General features: G+C 43.8%; 1 protein-coding gene across 3 annotated transcripts in view; it reads left to right on the forward strand.

The window, feature by feature from the left end:
- The first annotated feature begins 2,119 nt into the window (after window positions 1-2,119).
- JUP (junction plakoglobin) overlaps window positions 2,120-21,014 on the forward strand; it is a 58,961-nt gene continuing 40,066 nt past the window's right edge. The window contains exon 1 of one of the 3 annotated variants that reach the window (XM_028701759.2): window positions 2,120-2,274. In XM_028701759.2, coding sequence (XP_028557592.2) covers window positions 2,120-2,274 — 155 coding nt within the window. Of the gene's footprint in view, window positions 2,275-2,445; window positions 2,468-21,014 lie in introns of those variants that run through there. The other 2 variants (XM_028701761.2, XM_077917299.1) reach the window with 2 other exon arrangements.

The following is a 21,014-nucleotide window of genomic DNA, read 5'->3' on the forward strand; positions in this document are numbered from 1 at the left end:
TTTTAAAGAAAGAAAAGTCTGGGACAACACTGGGATAGGAAGGACATCTTGTGGATGCCCCTACAATACTGGAGATGGTCAACTGCAAAACCCAATTTTGCTCTGAGATGGCAAAGCCCATGAAGGGAAATATCTGTGACCCTGGAGAACCGAGACCAGAATAGACAATGCTAAGCTAGATAGAAAGTCTGACCTGGCAGCTTCCTAATGAAATGATCTAAATTCCAGATCAGAAATAATAAAATGACACACCCCTCCAAAGTTCCCTATCTAAAATCTATCTGAACAGCCCCTTTCTTTCCAAATCATTTCCTCCCTGTGAAAACCTTTGTTTGATCACCGTTGGAAGCCATAGCGGTAAAGAAAAAGAATATGATAGAAGGTTGGTCAACTTATAGAAATTTATTAAAACAAGAGGGAGGAGAGTTTAAATTAAAAGAATTTAAGGATTTATCAGGAATACAATGGATACAATATCATCATTTGAATGAAGAATTTAAGAAAGATATGAAACAAGGGTTTGGGGAACAAATATCACAACTGAAGAATATAATGTTGGAATATAATGTTAAAATGCTGTCTAAAATGTATAAGATATTCTTGGATTGGGAGACAAAGGATGAGCAAGTAAAATCTTCAATGATACACTGGGCAATAGATATTCGTTATAATATGGATATGGAAATGTGGGAACGATTGTGAAATATGGATATAAAATTTACAGCATGCTATCGTTTAAGAGAAAACTATATGAAAATGTTATATAGACTGTATCTAACACCGAGTAAACTAGCAAAAATGTGTAAATCAAAATTGAGTAAGTGTTGGAAATGCAAAGAGAAAGAAGGTACTTTCTATCATATGTGGTGGTCTTGCAGTAAGATTAAAGCTTACTGGGAAATGATATATAATGAATTGAAAAAGATGTTTAAAATAACATTTTTTAAAACCCCCAGCAGCTTTCTTTTTGGAAATTATAGGGGTAGAACTACTAAACAGTATCAAAATTTATTCATGTACACGACTACAGCTGCAAGAATGTTATTTGCCCCAAAATGGAAACAAGGAGTAGTCCCAAGAAAAGAAGGATGGATACAAAAACTTATGAAAAACTTATGTAGCAATGGTGAAACTTACCGGACCAATAAGAAATCAAGATAACAAACGTTTTTATAAAATGATGGAAATGGTTTATTGAATATGTGCAAAGAAATTGTAAACAGATACAGTACGGACATTGGCAGGATTATTGTAATAACCTGCAGTTTCATAAGAGTAAATAACTGAAGTAGATGAATAAAAGAATAAGTTAATTTAGAATATGCAGGAAATGATAAAAGGAACCGCAGAAAGAGGGAGTTTTGATATGTTAAAATGACTGTAAAACTATTGAAATGTATATAACTGAAAATCATATTATTATTATTATTTGAAAAATATCTATGTTCAATAGTAGCCTCCCCAAATTATCCTACAACTAATCATAAATTCTCAGTCCACAGGTTTCCCCTCGAAACTTCCCTGCCAGCCCAGGTAGCTTCCCACACATCTCTCCCCCCACCCCACCTGCAATCTTCACAAAATAATTTCCTTCAACTTACCCATTTCTTATTGTACATAAAACCACCTACCCCCCCAAAAAAAACCTCCGCTTCCCAGTTTTCTCTCATGACTTTTCCCTCCCAGCAGAAAACCTTTTTGACGAATCCTCTCCCCCTTTTTCTCTACACAAAACTACCCCTGAAAGGCTCCCAGTTGTACCCCCTCCCAATTCATTATCACTTTCTTTGGACCCCCCCTCACAATACGGCTTTTAAAGCGCCCCCCCAAACACTCCTCCAACGGCTGAAAATTGAAGCCCCCCCCCCCGTTTTGCCTCACAAAATCCCCACCCCTCCGCCGACAGTTACTTAACCCCGCCCCCTTCTCGCTGGCCCCGCCCACACCTGCCCGGCTCCGCGTACCCGCCCTTCCAGACTCCACCCTTCCCCCCCCCTCCCCCGCGTGCCGTCGCCACCTATCCTTCGCCTCCAATCAAGGCGTTAAAACACCGAGCCCAGGGCGTGGCGGGCGGGAGAGGAGGCCTCTCCTCCCCCCCGCCTCGCCAGCGCCGCGGCCAATGAGGGTCTCGGGGGGCGTGGCCTGTGTCCATGGGGATCAGGGCTGGGCTCCGGCAAGGTCTCTGTTCACCCCTATTGTTCGTTGGAGCGAGTCACTCGGCGCGGGGTGGAGCGGAGCGAGAGGCGAGCAGGGCGGTGGCGACGGGGCCGGCAGGTGGGTCGTCGGAGGGGTGGGGGTGGGGGGTGCGCGTGGGCCGAGGGTCCCTGGAGGGAAGTGGGGGGGGGGCCGCCCTAGGTGGGCTCCTGAGGGGACGCTGGCGGGAGGCGGCGGCCCTTGGCGGGGAAAGCGGGTGGGTTTCCTCTTCAGGTTAGAGGGGAGTTGCTAGGGAGGAAACTACAACTGCAAAGTAAGAACCGAGGAGGGACTTGCATTGGAGTCAATGCGGAGGGATTTGGGGTCGGGGGGGGGGTGAGTGGAGCCCATGACCCGAAACTTCTTTCTCCCTCCCAGGAGCAAGGCTGGCGGGCAAAAGTTAAGCCTTGTGGTGCTTTTTCGGGTGGGAGCAAGGGAGCCAACCTCCTGTGAGTCACAGAAGGGTCTTAGCGAGGACGGGGAGTGCCCTGGAGTGGGTGGGCGAAAAGGTCCCGGGGGTTGGGTGGGGGTCGGATTGTGGGGCTGGGGGACAGGCAAGAAAGCGTTAGCGCCTTAAGGGCATCTAAGGCGTGTGCTTTCTGAGGAGGAGTGGAGGTCACCGTTATGGGGACTGTATCTGTGGGGTTGCTTTTTTTTGTAGAGCCCCCTTTTTTGGATTAGAAGGGGGCGAGCTGAACAGGGAGGGGCTGCCTTCATGGCCCCCTGTTGGTCTAAAGGGGCTGTGCTGGACGGTTTTGCACTTCCAGGGGTTATGGGGCTGTTGGGTGCAACTGCCCGGATCCAAAGTGGGTCTGAAGGCGGGGGTCGGATGGTGGGGGGTTCATGCAGTGTGAGGACACGGAGGTGCAGCGCACAAGGTTGTGAGGTGGACTAGTTCGGGAGCAGATCGGGGGAGACAGGCAGCTGGAAATAGCAGCGAGCCCATGGGGGCTGCAAAGCATATTGAGGGATGGGGAAGGGATCGTCCTTGACTCCTAGGCTGGGGTTATGGGTCAGTGGGGGAGAGATTCAAGGACTGGAGAGAAAGGCTGGCAGGGAGGATCTTTGTTATGGCTAGGGATGTGGGGTCGGGATGGATGTCCACTGCGGGAAGTGTTTCCTGAAGTTGAGAAGGGCAAACCATTACAGATTGTGGATTCGGGGAGTTCCGTCTGGTGGGAAAGGGAAAGCAGTAGATGGCTAAACTAATTGGGACGTGGAATCACAAGTAGATCCTTTAGTTTGGAGTTGTGCTTGTTTCTGTTTGGGGGTTGGTGCCCTTGGAAGTGTCATGGGTTTTTGTCTCCAGAATAACGAGGAACGCTGGCAGTATGAGTGAAAGCAAATATGCTTGTTTACATGGGATGAGGAAAGATCATGTTTGTGGCAAGTTGCATGAATTTTATAGGAAAGTTGGGGCTGTGTCTTTGACTTGGAATTTTGCAAGAATCTGCTTTCCTAGAATTGTGGGCTTTTGTGTCTTGCACTGGATTGAAAGTCAAGGCGTAAATAGTCCATGGCTCTATATGTGACAGTTCGGTAGCATTCTGTTTGGTGGTGAAGGGAGTGAAGCTTGTCTATACCACCTGCCTGTGTCCAGCTGAAACGTGTGTACCGTTTAAAGTAATGTGTGACTTAACAATATTCCTATGCGAATAAGGAGTGGCAGTCTCCTTGGTACTTTTCACATTTATGATTTTAAAGAGCATTTGTGGAGTTTGTGTCATGTATTCCCCTGTTGTATGTTGCAGTTTCGTAATGCCTCTCCCAGACACGCCCTTTGATCAGTGTTGTCCCAGAAGCAAATTACTCACCATCCCTCAGCCATTTTAATAGAATTCTTTTGAAGAAAGAAGCAATTCTGTACTCTCATTCCCTATAAAGTGCAAGTAATTAAAGGAGTTAATATAATGGCCATTGGGATTTCAGGCATATTTGGGATAACTGAATGTCTGTTTCTTTAAGCTGTGGAACTACTCACAGAAATCAGCAAAAATGCCTTTCATAATTGTCCTGGTCAGAACAAAATAATCAGATTATTCTTCCTTTTAATGGCAAGTAGGTACAGAGATGTGAAAACCCTCTCCTCCTTCCAAAGGCTCTTCCCTACCTCACCAAATCTCTGTGTGATATAAACCTTAGCTTACTGTGGAGAGACCAACAATATGTCAATTGATTTCTGATGACTTTCAGGAAGTAATTTTGATGATCTTTGAAGACCTCTTAGAGTGCCTCTAAATGTGCTCTGCAATTAACTGTTTTGATTTGAATATCAACTGTTTCTGCATTAATATGGATATAAGTAATGTCTCAGGTTCCAGAACTATGAGCTCTCCTTACAAATTACCTAGATCCCCCTTAATGTGGAACAAAGCTAAAGTTATGTTATACAGGGTAATAGGCTGTTGGAAAGGGGAAACTGGATTTTTACCAAAATTGGCACCCTTAAACAAATGTTCCCAGCACTGGGGCTTTGGAAAACTGTGTTATTTAAGTGACTAGTGAAGAGATCACAAAATTGTGTGAGAATCTCAGTGAGATGAACAAATCTACTTTATTAGCTGTCAGAATTCGCAACTGGGAGGGGCTGCTATGTATATGGTGCTGGTGTGTAATCATTGTGCTTCTCTCTCAAGCAAGTTTGAAAAGAGAAAAATGGACTTCACTGTAGCTGTGGAATTGCTATTAGTTACAGGAGGAGGTATATTCTTGCGTGAACCTGACTCGCCCCGTGCCCACTGTTTCTTGGGCACTCTCTTAAAAAAGAAAACCTTCTGTAGCTGAAGGAATGTTGCCTCTTGCTAGGCCTCTTGCTTAAACCATTAGTGTCTTGACATGTTTGCTTTCTGACATAGCTGTGCTATTATTGTTTTAAAAGGCCCAGAATGCCAGACATTTTGCTGCTTTGTCTGTATGCTGAGTGAGTCATGTGGGAACCTTGGTGTGTTTCACAAGAAGCTGGGCGGTGTTCTGGTAGAGGGAAACTGGAAGCCAAGAAGCCACTGAGGAGCCTGTTTCTTGTTTGCGTATCCTGTCTCTTCCATTTCCCCCCACTCATACTCAGCTGTCTTCTTACCAACTTATATAATGGACAGATTGTGTGTATGAGCAAACAGGAACGACACTCTTGTGATTAGAGAAAAGGAAGTGGGCACTTGCAGCTAAGATTTCATTTTCGTGGGTTTGTGGTAGAGCTTCTGTATGACCTTGGAATAAGCAGCTGTACTTAACTGTGCATGCTAGGAAGATTATATATTACTTTCAGTGTGCAAGGAGCTGGTATTGTGCATTAAAGAGAGACCCCATGTTCTATGGGCGGAAAAAAATAATTATGACACCCTAACCAGATTTGTGTGAACTTTGGTTTTGTAAGCCATCTTTGAATTCTTCTTATTCAGGTTGGGCTCGGATACAGGGAGCTGGACTAGAATTCCTGAAGCTGATATGATCCTGTGAATAGGATGTAGTTTGTTAGTACCTGGGAGGTGAAGGTTCGCATTTCACCTCTGCTTTGAAGTTATCCAGTACCTCTGGACCAGCCGCGTATCCTCTCAGTTCTGTAATCAGAAAATGGGGTTGTTAATTTTTTTTCTTGTTGTCCTCACTTAACCCATAAGTGCTCCACAGATGATTAACAGCAATGATAGTGGCACCAGTACTACCCCATAACACCCCCTGACTTTTGTATTTCTATTCACCTGGTTTTTAGATATGTAGTTCTTGCGTATATTCCGCTAAAATCCGGCACCCTACCAAGGAAGTGTGCTTGTAGCATTTCCCCCCTACAACTACAAGGGCTTGGAATTTGAAACAAAATGTGCAAATCTCAGGGTGTTCCATGCTGGAGCTGTTGCGATATGTGTTGCCGCAATGATGGCTAAGCGTGCTTCTCTAGACACTGCCTCTCTTGCTTTGTACATGGCTCCCTGGGAGATTTGAGCAGAGGAGCCTATAATGTGGTTCTTGGATTCTGGTTGCTATCTGAATGCCCGCATTCATAAGCCAACAAGAAGCTTGCTTTTGAGCTCTGGCAGTGTGCACACATCTTCTGGTGATATTTGTTTTAAACTTTCCTGATGCTCTGACATTTGGAAAGTTGTGTTCTCTCTCCCCCCCCCCCCCAAACCCACCCCAATTTCCTTGGACATGTAAAGTTTTTAGATGTCCTCAGCCTGAAGGAAACTGCTGAATTTGAGTTGGGGATTCTTTTATATGCTGCTGCCTTTTAGTCCTGGCAGAGGGTGAGGCGAAGGGTGTTCTAATTGCATTAGCCAAATGATTCGCTTAATTAATCAGGCTTGCAGCACAGATGAAAGGATAAGACTGGGAGTTGCCTGGGAAAGGAAAAGCTGCTCATAATAAGGTGCCAGAGAGAGAGAGAGAGAGATCCAATCTACATGGAAGATCACTTTAATAAAATGAATGCAGGCATGTATGTGCATGTGTTACTATGTGCCTCCTCAAAGAGCCAAGCAGGTCTTAAATTTGACTCCCAAGATCAAGACAAACCAGTATGCAAGAGTCTTCGCCAGCATTTAAGTTCTGCATATAGATTTTTGTAATGGTCTTTACATCTATGGCTCTCAAAATCTTTAGGATGTGGCCGAAAGGTCATGTAAGTTATTCCCACTGTCCCCCTGCTTCCCCGATTAATGTTTTCTGTAGTGCCATATAACTATGTTTTTAGCTTGAATGCTTCCTACTCCCTGTTAGGGTAATGCTGGAAGATGAAGTCTTAAGTTTGCTAAACGATGATTGTAGTGAAAATGTGGGGGTATCTGGACATAATATGACTGCTTTTACTGCAAATACAACTTGCTCCATTTAAAACACACACACACACACACACACACACACACACACCAGTGGACCAGCTTCCTTTCCGAGGACCTCAATGTGGTTATTATGGTTTGTATTATTGGGCTCATCATACCTGGGAATCCTGAAGAATGTTTGTCTTTTAAGTCTTTCATTTTGAACATTTATGCAAAAAAAAACCCCAAAAACACATTCAGAGATTAAGTCAATTATACTGATGCGGCTTGTTCAAATAAAGATTTCTGTATTTTAAGAATGTATTAGTTAAAGTACTTTTTGTATCGGTGGACATGCCTCTTTGTGCTTCTCATTTGCCACCAGAAAACAACCCAAAGCAGGTAGAAACGGTCTAGTTAGCTGGGCTAAGTCTGCAATCCAAAACCGATCTGCCGCACAAGTGAGGACTTGGTTGCGGTGGTCTCCCTATGCCCAGGTCAAAACAGCTCCACCAACCTTTGCCTGTGGATTGATACTGGCATCACTCCCCTGGAGTTCCCCATTGTGTCTTCCAAAAGGGTGGACAGAAGTACCACTGGTGGCTTTTCAGAGCCCTCAAATGGGGCATTTGAGTAGGAGCTGAGCTGACTTCAGACTCAGCTGCCATCATTTGAGGGCATCAGGTCCAATTGCTATGGCTGCTCCAAGACGGCATAGCACAGACTATGGCATGCGTGGCAAGACTCTGGATGTGGTGATGGCCACGCCACCCTACCACACTGTGCTGGTGCGCAGCTAGGATTAGGATTGCTCCTGCCCATTGCACATTATGCTCATGGTAACGTAGTTGTGTGACTTCATTCCTGTGAGCAGTTTATACCAGAAATGCTCGGCCTGTGTGCACATTTAATGGAAATAAATAATGGCCAATCAGTTAAACTATGCTTAAAACACGTGGAGACCACATTTTGCGCTTTCCTGAGAAGGCTATGAAAGTGCACCTGGCTTGGCCTTTAAACTGATCAGGGTGACTTACATGTGCTGGATGACATGGAAATCATATAAGTTTGAGTTCAAGTGCTTTGTTTCCCAAGGTGTGGCCCTCCTAGAACAAGTCATACCTGATTTCTGCCTTGGAGGGGAAAATAGGCGTCATATTACATTCTTTATGGTGTTCCAAAACAATTGGGAGATGCTAGGAATTTGTCCTAATTGCTTCAGCTTTCAGGTTCTTCATCGGTGAGTTAGCTGGGTCATCCGGCATAGTAGTCTGTAGGGAAAGGAAAATATGTACCTGAAGCATCCTAGCAAACTTCTTAAAATGATAGTTGATGCTATTTGGAAGCTATGCCAGATGTTATGCTGTACTGTTTGCATTGGAATCACAGCAGTAAAATTGGTTCACCTGAAGTTTTCGCAACTGCAGTGACACATGCGTGTTTGCTTCTCTGTCTAAAATCATAGATGCATTATAGGTTTGATCAAGGAAATGCACAGCTAGAACAAACAGCTTGTAAGGGACAGCTCTGTGGTAAGGTTAAAAACTGGCAGTGGTAATGCCTAGCGAGTTGAGCATCTTGAATGGAAACACATAAATTTGCAAGTCAGTGCATGAACAACATGGCAAACATATGTGGAATCATTACATAGTATTTCAGTTGATAAGCAGAATGTCAGGATAGCCTTTCCTAAGGGTTGCAGCTAATTTTGTGAATGGTTATACTCATGGTAACTGTAATTGTTTTATTCAGTATAGCATTCTGCCTCTTAATTAAGATAGAATTCCTTATGCTGTCACATGAATCATGTTCTCTTTCTACCTTCCTGAATGGTGAGCACTTTCAGGAATTTTTTGCTTTTTCCTTTGCAAAAGACCAATACCCAAGATTTTCCGGGGTACGTACATTGGAATTGGGTATCATGACAAAGACCTTGAGACACATACAGTACAATAAAACTGTAGAGCTGGGCTACCTGTAACACATAAAATAGATGCATTGAGGCAGATGAGGCGGTCAGCATTTCAGAGTTGTCTCCAGTAATTTGGTTTCACTTTCTGTTAAGACTTTGCCCTGGCTTCTCCTTTGGAATGAAATGTGTTAGATCAGAAATACGATGTTACCATATTCGTGGGGGGGGGGGGCATAATATGTGTGTTGCTGGGACTGGTTACAGCCTTTTTAACTCTTAAGAGCCAATTGTCACCTTATGGGGCAGACTAGTAAACAGGTAAACACGGCAATATTTGATGGAGAACCTCATGTCTGTAATCATGCAGTAGATAAGGAGCTCAGGAGCTGTTGCCAATTGCAGCTTCCAGTTTGTGTGCACAGCATGCATTTATCAAAAGTGGGAAATGTGTGTGACGTGAATTAACCTCGCAGGTGTTGGCCCTAATGTGAGTTTGTCCCATTCGGATTCAAGAGCTGTCTCTGCTGCTGCTCTGATAACTGAATGGGAGAGACATAAATGTCTCCTTGACATCCGGCTAACAGCTCGGTAAAGGTTAATGTTTTGTTAGCCTTGTGTATTTAACTTGCATTAATTGCTACAGGTATCTCTTTGGAGAGGATATTGACTAAAGTTAAGCCCTTTCTCCAAATTGACACACCAGTTTTGTTTCTTTGGCAAACATCAGTACAATTCCTAAATTGAGAGATGCCTGTAGAGTATTTAGAGCCATGACATCAGTGCTAAACACCCTTTTTGGGATTAGGATGGAAAGAGCATCTCCCTTGTTTTAAAACATATATTAAAACCTGTGATTCGTAAATGAATAGATGGGTCTAACAATGGATGCAATGAAAGCTTTCTGCCCATCTCGTACTTTGCTGATGTTTATCAAAGTAGGCTGTAAAAAGCACAGAAGACTCAATTAAGCTGTCTCTGGAAATGTGGACCCTGTAATTCCTCAGCTTGGAAAGCTTCCAGCCAATGTCATGAGAAATCCATTTCCCTGCAAATTTGTCTTAAATTAACTTGGCTGCTTTTAGTTTTCTAGGGAGCACAATAATACTTTCTTACTCTGGTGATAGTTTTGACAGTTTCAATAGGTGATTGATTTCCTAGCAAGCAAAGGGTCAGAAAGGAATGATTCTTTATTTGAGGGGCAAACTCATCTTAATTGCGGCAGCAGCCAGCTTTTTCCTCTAACTGGTCTTCCAGGAAAGATGTTTTGAAGCCCAGAAAACATCTGGGCATCATAGAAACATGCCTGGCAGCCACTTCTGAACAATAGATTTTTTATGGTCTATTGTCTCAGCAGTCCATGTTATGGGTGTGTCCATGGTTAAAGGCTATTGCTGAAAAGGATATCGTGAACATTTAAGAGGAATACCAGTTACAAACTGTCTGGCACATCTTCCTTAATTGTAGGCTAATGTATTCTAGGTTTACAGACCACTTTTGTTCCTAAGGCTGTAGGTTTGTAATAAGAAATGTGTATCTCTGCTCTCTCTGCATCAGATTAGGAAAATGGAGGCCATGAAAAATCCGAGCAGGTTAAGATCACAATCTTAAATTATTTAAACCATTGGACTCGGAATGTCAAAGTCTAGACTTCACGTGTTGATATTTTTAATGTATTTGAATTGGGTTTTCTCGCATATGAAATGTTTTAATATGGGGGTGGGGGGGTCAGCTACTGATCTGATAGAAGGTTCGGATTTTGAAGAAACATGTAATCATGACAGCGATTGGCCTGCTGGATGTGTTTGTGTCTTTGTGTGTATCATTTCCCATTCTTCTTGCACTGCCATGCAAATCAATTCAATGCTGCCCTGTAGGCTACTATACTCCCCCCAGGGTCATTGAAAATAACTGTTCTGGAGAATACAGCACCTTCCCTGTTCCCAAGTTCATTCCCTAAAAACACGACAAACTTTTTCAATAGGAAAATAGGTTTTGTTTCTAGCTTCCATTAACACTCAGTGGATCTTTGCATGTGTGAATCCATAAAATAGTTAATGCTAAAGATACCAAATGGTATGCAAAAAAAAAAAAATGTTATGTAGCAGTGCACTTTTAGTCATGGCCTGATGAAATGTTTTCTGGGATCATGGCTAGACCTGATGAACGGTTGCTGATGCTGATGTTTTTATTTATTAAATTTGCGTACTGACCTTCATCCATAAATCTCACAACATAAAATTACAATATAAAAACCACAAAATGCATAATAAAAACATTAACAAAGACAACCCAATAAGGTCTCTTTCCACAACACATTTAAAAGGGCATCAGATGCCAATCAGCCAAAGGCCTGGTTAAAGAGGAACGTTTTTGCCTAGTGCCCAAAGGTGTATAGTATTTATTTTTAGTGTTGTATTCAGTGCTGAGTATATGGAATTACATTTACAAGCGTACCTTAGAGATATTACAGGTTTGGTTCCAGACCACCGCAGTAAAGTGAATATCTCAGTAAAGTGAATCACACAATGTTTTGTTTTGTTTAGCAGTGCATATAAAAGTTATGTTTGTACTATATTGTAGTCTTATTAAGCCAGGCCAACCCTGGCTTCAGGGGCGGGAGGGCAAAAACCCAGCTCTACTTCTGATGCCAGAAGAGGGGCGGCAACAGGGAGCTTCCTTTGAAGAGCTCTTAATACAGGAACAAGCCTTTTATTTTGCCCACCGCATTCCCAGTTCAGGGGTGGGGAAAGCAGAATACATTTGGGGAACAGCGAAAAGCTGAGACTGCATTATTGTAGCTTCACCTACTCAGCCATGTGATGGATAGATGCACTTGCATAATAAATGGTGGGCAGGTGTTCTGTGCAAAGTGGGCAAGGAGCTGCAGTAGCCCATGTAACACAATCACATCACAATGTAGGCAAGTGTATTACATAGCAATGTGGGAGAAACTTTAGCTGTGTCCTAGTCTTTAATTTTGTTGAATTGTGTGTCCCCCCCAATGTTTGGTTGCTTTGATCTGGATGGTAGAAGGGAATATGATATCTTTATAAATGTGTAGCGAGTGAGTAAATTGCTGAAATCCTTGGCCATCTACTTTGGGACTGTATACATTTTTAGTGGCTTGGCTCCAAATAAGCTCCTTCTCCCGCCAAGCCTTTGGCAGCTTGTTGCTGACTGTTGGGACAATCCTTGCTAAGGAGCATAAACGGTACCAAGTCTGTTCAGATTGGTCTCTAGGGATGCACCTTCACTGTCTTGTCTAGCCACACGGTGCGAACGAACCCAAAGAAACAAGTGGCATTCAAATGGTTTCTGTCAACATTGGGAGGCTTTCAGAAACTGCATGTCAGAACAACTGCAGTTTATTGATGCTGTTCAGTACAGTCTTCTCTGATACCAGCAGGTTGTTTGGAAAGCCGAACCTTAATTTCATTTGCAGTTAGGGTGCTGTTTTTCCTTGTAGGGTTCACTTCCTGTTATGCTGCCAGACTCAGTAAAGTCAAAGGTTCTATATATAGCTCTGTATTTTGTTTGGAGGTGTGTGGACATGTAGTTAAAGAGAGGACACAGTTTTTTGTTTTGCTCTCGGTTCTGTGTCTAGAAAGCATTTTTTGGAAGCAGGCTTGTAGTCTTCATGGCTGTTGAGACTAGGGCTGGATTTCCATTGGCCATTTTATGCCCCTGGAAGGAAATTGCTGCCTCACATAATTTTCTTGCCACTGTATAAGCTACTGATCGACTTTGCATAGTTGCAATATTTGGATTCATCCAGTGTCCAGACTGGCTAGCAGCTTTGTCTTCTCTGTATCTTTTGGCTTGCTTGACTCATGGAGTGGTTGCTTTCAAATGTTCTAATGTGCACTTTGCACGTGGGGTCTATTTTTTTGATGCTGTTTGTGTGTGTACTGGCGGCCAAGTGGTTGTCTGTGCATCAGATGGCTTCTCATCATGATTGAATTTTCCTCTCCATCTCTCCCCCATTTTCCAAGTTGCCTACCATGCCTTTCTTCTACAAATACCCAGTTCATTTAAGTAAGTTGAGTGCAAATGAGTATTAACATCTTGAATTTGAGCTCAGAATTCCCCCTGACTTCCTCTCCTATTGGGGGCTTAAATTTAGGTATTTTGATTGCACAAGATAAGTGTCCTCCCCGAGAGTTATGAAGCAAGTTTCAGGGCATGGAGGTCACGTGACTCATTTCAAAGTCATGCGGTGTCACGATGACTGGACTGCTGGAAGTATGTCTTGCATCTTAGACCCACAGGACCATGCTGTTTGCGACTTAATACGTTGCTCCCCGCTGTAAGTTTTCTTAGCCCTTTGGTTCACATTCATGCTTGAGATGATGTGCAACAGTCCTAGAAACCCTGATGCTGCTTCAGTGGCCTCACGTAGTGATCGGTGTTCTCTGAACTGTCATGCTGTCTCTGCGTTGCATCACATGTGCAGCACACAGGCTGCAGGAGTGATCGGAGCCTGTCAGCTGCACTCATTTTGATGGTCGAAACATCTCTTTCTTTTTGCTCACCTATAATGTGGTAGCAGAAGCTGCCTGCAGAAGGCCAAGGTGGGGGAGCGGAGGCCAGCTGGGCCCATGCTTACATGAAGAGTTGCTTCAGTTTCCGATTCCCACTGCACTTTCACTCCTGAACTTTCCTTTTTCTCTTAGAGGAGTTCAAGGGAGAGGGAACAGGAATGCAAACTTATTTTAAAAATGAGCGGTTATTTCTGCTCTTAAACTGTTGGTTTATGTGTGAACATTATCGGAGTAGGCCCCATTCTCTTATTGAAAATGTGTGTGACTGCTTCTCTAGAAAGCATATCTAGAGGGACCTGGGATAGCCACAGTATTTCATTTAGGACAGTCTTCTCTACGGGAAGAAAAGGGTGCAGGACAGGTGAACTGTCTCCAGTACCTAGTGTATTTCACACAGAGTTTGGATGGTGGTGGCATCTCTGGCTTTCCAGCAAACCCTTTAATTTCTGATAGAGATTTGTTTGGATTTTTCCTATTCCTGAAGTGGTTGGTTAAATAGCTTGTTAGCGTTCATAAATTTGGTAAGGAACATGGGTGTTTAATTGCTCCCAGGACTCCTTCCTCCCTTCCTTTATATAGACAAATATCTAGTTGTGGGCTGACTTCTGTGGCGTGCAGAAGTCTAATACGGTACTTTGTGCAATGTGGTTTTGCTTCTCATCAGAGCATCTTGCAAGCACCTGCAAGCTCCAGGCTTTCCCTTAATTCATCAGGGCAAATTCCACCCAGCCCATCCAAGAGGTCCTGTGCCTATTCTCTGTCAATGTTTGCTGTGTGTTGTTGTGATTTTCAGCAGGGAAAAGCTTGTAGGAAGAAATGGATAAAATTAGAAAAGAACTCAATAGGCTGTATGAATAACCGAGAGAGGCCATTGCAACTTAAGGAGTCTGTGAGTAAGTTTGAACTAAAGACTACAACCCTGTATGCACACTTGTGTTTGGGAGCTAGGCCCCTTTAATGATTAAGTGGGGCTTCCTCTGAAGCTAAGCAGCATACTATATATTACTTTACTTCAGTTGTAGGGCAGCTTTCTGCGTGAGGCTCACAGGCACAATGTTATAGCAAGGTTCTGTGTGTCTTCGAATCTGGACAGCTGTCTTCATGAGGAAAGAATACCACACTCGGGCAGCTTTTCTTTTTTCTTTTTGACTAGGTATCTACTGCCCTAATGTCTCTCTCTCCCCCCGCCCCAGCAAAAAACCCAAACCTCTAGGATTGCAAGCCTCAGTTGGTTTAACCAGGCTTTGTTGGGTGACCATTTCCAGGGACGGACTTTCACAGTCTTTCTTTATATGGCGCCCTGTGCTAGGCCAAAATTGGTGCCCTCAATGGATCTTCTCTGTGATGGATCATCTCAATTTTGTTTCCCCTTGGCTCAGTGCCCTGTTTGCTGCAGGAAAGTTAGAGTCTCTGTTCTTCCACCAGTGGTCCATAGGGCCAGACGTGTGTGTTGTGGGGCAGCCCAGTTTCCTCACAGATGGTCAGGCTCTCTCATAAAACTGGTGTCACCTGTCCGTATGGGCTTCACAATTACCAAGCGTGTGTGTGTTTTCGTGCAGCTGCTACCTTACATAACCCAAATGGAGATAATGGCATTAAAATATAGATTGTTGACCTTTTTTTTCTTGAGATGGGCAAAAGTCATCATTCTGATTTGTTAGGGCCTGTGGGGAACTAGTACTTTTGTGGGCCATATCCATCCTGTTTACAGTCATTCCTGAAGTAATACAGCCTTTCCTCTTATTCCTGTGGTATGAAATGTGGTGATTTTGCATGTTGCATGGAGAATTACAAATCAAGTGAAAAAGACCCCAAATCTTCAGCGTGCACTCAGCCATACTTGTACCTTATTGGTTTTCTAAGGGAGTTTCAGATGACAATCGGTTGTTTAGCTTTGAAGTTTTATTATTTCCCTCAGCATAGCACCCTGCTCTTGCCTGAGATGCGCCTGACAAATAGAAGCCGCCTCCCTCCTGTCTCTTGAGATAATGTATATTTCATAAAATGGCTCTGCTGGGGGAAAAACACATCAGGAGACGCCAAGATGTTTCTAATTAGATAGAGGTTTGAAAGATCTGTTTTAAATCTGCCATCTTTGATTGGTTTTCTCCCTCCCCCCTGCATACCCTGCCAGGCCTGTAGGCATTTCATAATGCTTCAGTCATTTCATTCTTAAATGGCTTTCAACAAACAGGGCGGGAGGAGATTTTAAAAGCCGAGGCTCCTTAATACAGACGCGATTGCATGCAGACGTATGGGCTTCATTTAACTAGCACTGTGGTGGTTTCTGCTTCCTGACGCAGAGCATGGTTTTATTGCTAAGCATCAAGTCAAGACATCTGGATTCTACCCTGCGTACTTCTTGACATTTAACTGACAGCTAGAGGGAGGGGGCTTGTCATACTTCACACTTGGATGACCAAACCCCGGCTACTTGTGAAGACCTGTAAATCTGAATCTCCATAATTTTCTCTTGTGGGTTTGGGAGACAGTTGAGCCTAATGCATTGCTCTTCGACTCTAATGACCCAGTTGTCCTAGGTGGCCTTTCCTAAGGTGGTTCAAACCTCAGTGGTACTATGCTCATCTTTAGAAGAAAGAGGAGAGCCTGGGGAAAGCAGGGGGTCAGATTTGTTGTGGAAGATACAAAATGCACCCCATGCTGTAAGCTGATACTAATGGTAGGACCTCTGGTCTGAAAAGCTTGAAGGCAGCTTTTGTGGGATAGAGAATCAGGATAAATGGCTAACCCAAGGCCAGAAAAGGCATCTTAGAGATGCAGAAATGTGGGAGTGAGCTTTCAAAGGAAAGGAAAGGTGTTTGTGGCTGGATGCAGAAGAGGGTAGGAAGCAAGTACAGGAACTTCAACAGGCCTAGATGACATGATGTAAATTTTTAGGTGCTCAAGCCGCTAGGCACTTGGAATTTCTCTCAAGCCTTGCTGGATAAACAGCATCACTTGGATGAGTTTTATTTTTGCCTTTTGTTTTGCTTGTCTTGCCTGCAACAGCTGAGACCTGCCCTTTGTCGCCCTGGGTCTCTGTCTCTTGTGAACAAGCACCTTCTCTGCAGAACCATTTTAATTCAATCTATGTGTACCCAAATCTTCAAGCTGCCAGCAAATTTAGTAAGAAGGCAAGTTGTGGCAGTACGTTGTGTGTTTTTGTTTCTCATCTCTCCATCCTCCCCTCCACGCAGGGGATGTAGAGTAGGATTGTGAGCATAACAAAACACAGCATCTACTTTTGGTATTAATGCCAAACAAGATTAACTGCTTTTTGGCTGTATATGTGAGTCGTTAGAGAAGAGCAAGCCCATTTGTTTGAGTACATCGGGTAATTAACTTGCATCAGCCAGTTCCCCTTGCTGGTTAAGTCCTGGCTTGCTGTAGAGTAATTTCTAAGAGGCTGTAGCTCAATTAGAGGAAGTGTTCCTGAGGAAGACTATAGCCCTATTGCTTCCTTGATGTATGGAAAACCCCAATACCTGCAGCTGCTCCTTTCTTTTCTTGAAGCACAGTGCCCCTGTTCCTGGATTCTACTTAGGCAGACTCCTGAGCTGGTTCCTATCCTATTGTCCACACCTGTGAAAGCAGGTTGGTCCATTGAATATAGAGTGTCGGATGGGAAAACAGCATGCCCAGTTCAAATCCTGGCTCATTTATGAACCTTGATGTCATTGGTCAAATAAATATTTATGGTCCTATGTAGAACTCTTGTTTTATGGATTGGAGAAAATGACCTGCCACTATCCAGGTTTCTTTCTGAGGATTAAGATAGATCTGCCTTCCCCATCTTGCTATCCCCCAGATTTTGTCAGACTACAACTCCCAACTAGTATGACCAGTGATCAGGCATGGTTGCTTTATTACGCAAATATCCATACATTGCTTTAACTTGGCATAATTGTGCTTCTGTTTCTTCAGAGACGCTTTAGGGAGGGAATAGGGGGAAGGGAAGTATTCACTATGATTTCTTAGTAATGCTGAGGACTAGAAACCTTTTAAGAGCTGAGTTTTTCCAGCAGCTAAATTGAACACACAGTTTCTATAGGAGCATACAGATGTGTGGAATAACACACAGCCAAGCTCAATTTGTTCTCTCCCTTCTTGACTGCAAAATTCTTGCAAGTAGTAGGTAGATAGGAAGAGGTGTTAAACTCGTCTTTGTTGATGTGCCCAAGATGGGAATGGTTTCTCATGGTGACGTTGGTGACTTTGTTGTTCCATGGTAACAGACATGATGAACGAGACATGTGCACATGTGTTCTCCTGTGTATTCGTGGAGAAGATTCCCCCATTTAACGCACTTTGGACAGAAGAAAGAATTATCCCCCTTTGCCCATAAATAGAGAAGTCTGGCAGAGCTTCATGTTCAGCCTGAAATGCTGCAATTAATCACAATAACTCCATCTGGTTTTTGTTTTTTAAAAAAGAATGCTGCCTTAAGAACACAATAATTGCAGGCCTGTACATTTTTAGACCGAGGTGTGCTTTGTGCTATTTCCATCTTGCAAAAATAAAAATGGTGTGTTCTTTATTTATTTTTCTTATTGGTTAGATTTATATACTGCCCTTCCTCAAAAGATCTCAGGACACTGTAAAATGGCTGGTGATACACTCCCATCTCTGATTTTGCCTCCTTCCAAGAATTTTGCCATGAAATGGGTGGGGAGGGGCCCCTTAAGAGCACAGCTGTGTGTGTGTGTTCCATGCTTTGTAAGTTTACTGTGGTGGCAAGTCTGTCTAGTGTGTAACAATGGCTTCCTGAGAAAACTCAGCCTTTGTAATGGCTAGTACAGTGGTACCTTGGGTTAAGTACTTAATTCGTTCCGGAGGTCCATTCTTAACCTGAAACTGTTCTTAACCTGAAGTACCACTTTAGCTAATGGGGCCTCCAGCTGCCGCCGCACCGCCGGAGCACGATTTCTGTTCTCATCCTGAAGCAAAATTCTTAACCCGAGGTAATATTTCTGGGTTAGTGGAGTCTGTAACCTGAAGCGTATGTAACCCAAGGTACCACTGTACAGTGGTACCTTGGAAGTCAAACGGAATCCATTCTGGAAGTCAGTTCGACTTACAAAACGTTTGGAAGCTGTAGAAGCCACGTCGGACGTTTGGCTTCCAAAAATAGTTCACAAACTGGAACGCTCGCTTCCAGGTTTCCAGTGTTCAGGAGCCAAAACGTTAGACTCACAAGGTGTTCGGGTTCCAAGGTACGACTGTATAACATGGTAAGAGACTGGCAAAATCCTTAGTTCAAAATCTCATCTCTGCCATCATCTCATGGGTTGTATAAAGCAAGCCACAATAGTCCACCTGTTCCCCCTTCTAGGAAAGGGTGTTGCTCAGTGGTAGAGCTCCTGCTCTGCATCTAGAAGGTTCCAGGTTCAATCCTCAAGACCTCCAGGTAGGGCTGGGAAAGATACTCTGGAAAGCCGCTGCCAGTCAGTGTAGCTAATACTGAGATGGGGAGCCTCTTGCCTTGGCCTGACGTTGTAAAAGGCAGCATCCCCCTTCCCATCAGCAAAATGGTGGTAATAGAGTATTGTAAGGATGACTGAGGAGGCATGTGAAACTTCATGATACATGAGGCACATGAAAGCTCATTTGAATACAGTACTTTTTAAGTGGCCTTGAAGTGCTAATAAGTGGTACCTATTAATATTGCAATGAAACAAAGGCAGGTTTCTAGTCCTCGTGGTTTCTTAGGGGAGTATGATAGTATCTTCATGCCTCTCTTTCTCTCCTTGCTCCATTCCCCCAACAACGCTTCTTCCTTGTGGAAATGTGGAGTCAGAATATAAAATGAGCCTGAGTTGCATGAATTCTCATTACAGGATTTAAATATATTGAGATCCAGGACTCGGACCTTTTATCATGTTACACAGAGTGCACACAGTTCTGATGAGAAGAGGCACGAAAGCAAGCTGATTCATTCACATGGCCGTTGTGTCCTAACTTAATTTCTACTTCCAGCCAGATTACATCTGGAAAGTTCAAGCACTTCAGAAGGAATTAGAAGCAACACCAGTCAACGCCTGGCCTGTCACGGCTAGTTAATAATTTGTCACCAGGGCCCTGCCCGCATGTCGTGCTGATTACTGTGAGGTTGTGTAAAATGGCCAAAGGTCTTTTTTCTTCTGCTAGCTTGGGGGGAAGAGGGAGTCCTTTGTTGGCGCTGTAGCATCTGAATGCAGAGTTCACCATGCATTCCTGAAATAGCAATTGCTTGGACAGATGCAATGCCGTCCTCAAGCAGCGGGGATCAAGAGGAGCATTGGGGGTGGATGCGTACCCTTTCTGGTGATGCAACTGGCACATGTGTTTCCTATTTATATCACCCCATCCCTTCCATGGAAGGCAGCAGCATGCAAAGAATCCCAAACAGCACTGCTCAATCTGTCAGCAGGGTTTGCCAGCCCTTCCAGGGTGCCGGAAGCAACTCTGGCTAGAGTTCCATGGTTGGCCATTTAATGGTGCAGCTGTGATGACGATGCAGCATCAGCAGTATGAATGTGCTGAGAACTTCTCCCTAGCCCATAAAGATAATCTAGTAGCCTGGTGCACGCTTTGCTGTTGCATTACACCCTGCCTACATTTACATGAGTGGCCCTTGCCCCCCTAGTGCCATTTTCCTCTTGGAGCATAGCTGGCCATTACCTGAAAAATCAGTAACTTTCTCATTTTCAGAAAAGCTTCCAGAAGTCACAACTCACAATTGAGAGGAGGTACATAATTCAGGGGTGAAGAACCACTGACCTCTCCCCCAGATGTTGTTTGAACACTACAACTCCCGTCTTCCCTGAACAGTGGGCCATGATGGCTGGAGAGTTGGACTTCAGCAACATCTGGAGGGCCATAGGTACACCATCCCTATCTTATTCCTTCCCCTGCCTAATGCCTTCCCCCTCAGTAGCAGGGATCCATATGGACCTTTTTGTGTTTTGAGAACTTGAGGATGGAATTCCACTGGGGAGGTGGCAAGTAGGCTTTCGTTTCTCCGCAGACACTCTCCCCATCTTTTTGCTTAAGAAATGTTTTGTACATGTTTGGGTGTCGTGTTCAGAGGCAATCCAGCAGCAGGTCAACCTTTGAGACCCTAAAGCTTTGCAGTGTTGTGGTTCATGCTGAATTCTCTAATTCCCTGCAAAGGTATAGGACAAAAGTTCTCAAGTCATGGGTTGTGAGGACTTTAGCCTTTCGGACTGCTTGCAGTAGGGGTGTTTGTCAGGTTGAAAGGGCAGCTGAGTTGAGCCCAGTTGACCCAGTGTGGTGTGAAGAAATTATATGGAGCTCTTTGCTATCAACATGGTGCAGCCTTTGCTTTGAGTTATTTGTGAGTGGCTTGTAATATTTTATATGTAATACAAGACTTAAATCTTGGAAGTCTCCTCCCAAAGCAGCATGTGAACCTCTTTGTACTAATAAAAAGTTCTTAAATGAGCGGTGGAGACATGTAGTCTTGAGTGGGGTGAGATTTCCATACCCTTTCATCTTGAATTCCCACACCCATTTTTCCTCCTTACATACAGACTCTTCCTCGTTTCAGTATTTTTTAAATCACATTTAATATGTAGTGCCTAATATATATTTCAGTTTGCTGTTAAATATTGG

The sequence above is a fragment of the Podarcis muralis genome, chromosome 13, assembly GCF_964188315.1.
Source record: "Podarcis muralis chromosome 13, rPodMur119.hap1.1, whole genome shotgun sequence".
NCBI lineage: Eukaryota > Metazoa > Chordata > Lepidosauria > Squamata > Lacertidae > Podarcis > Podarcis muralis.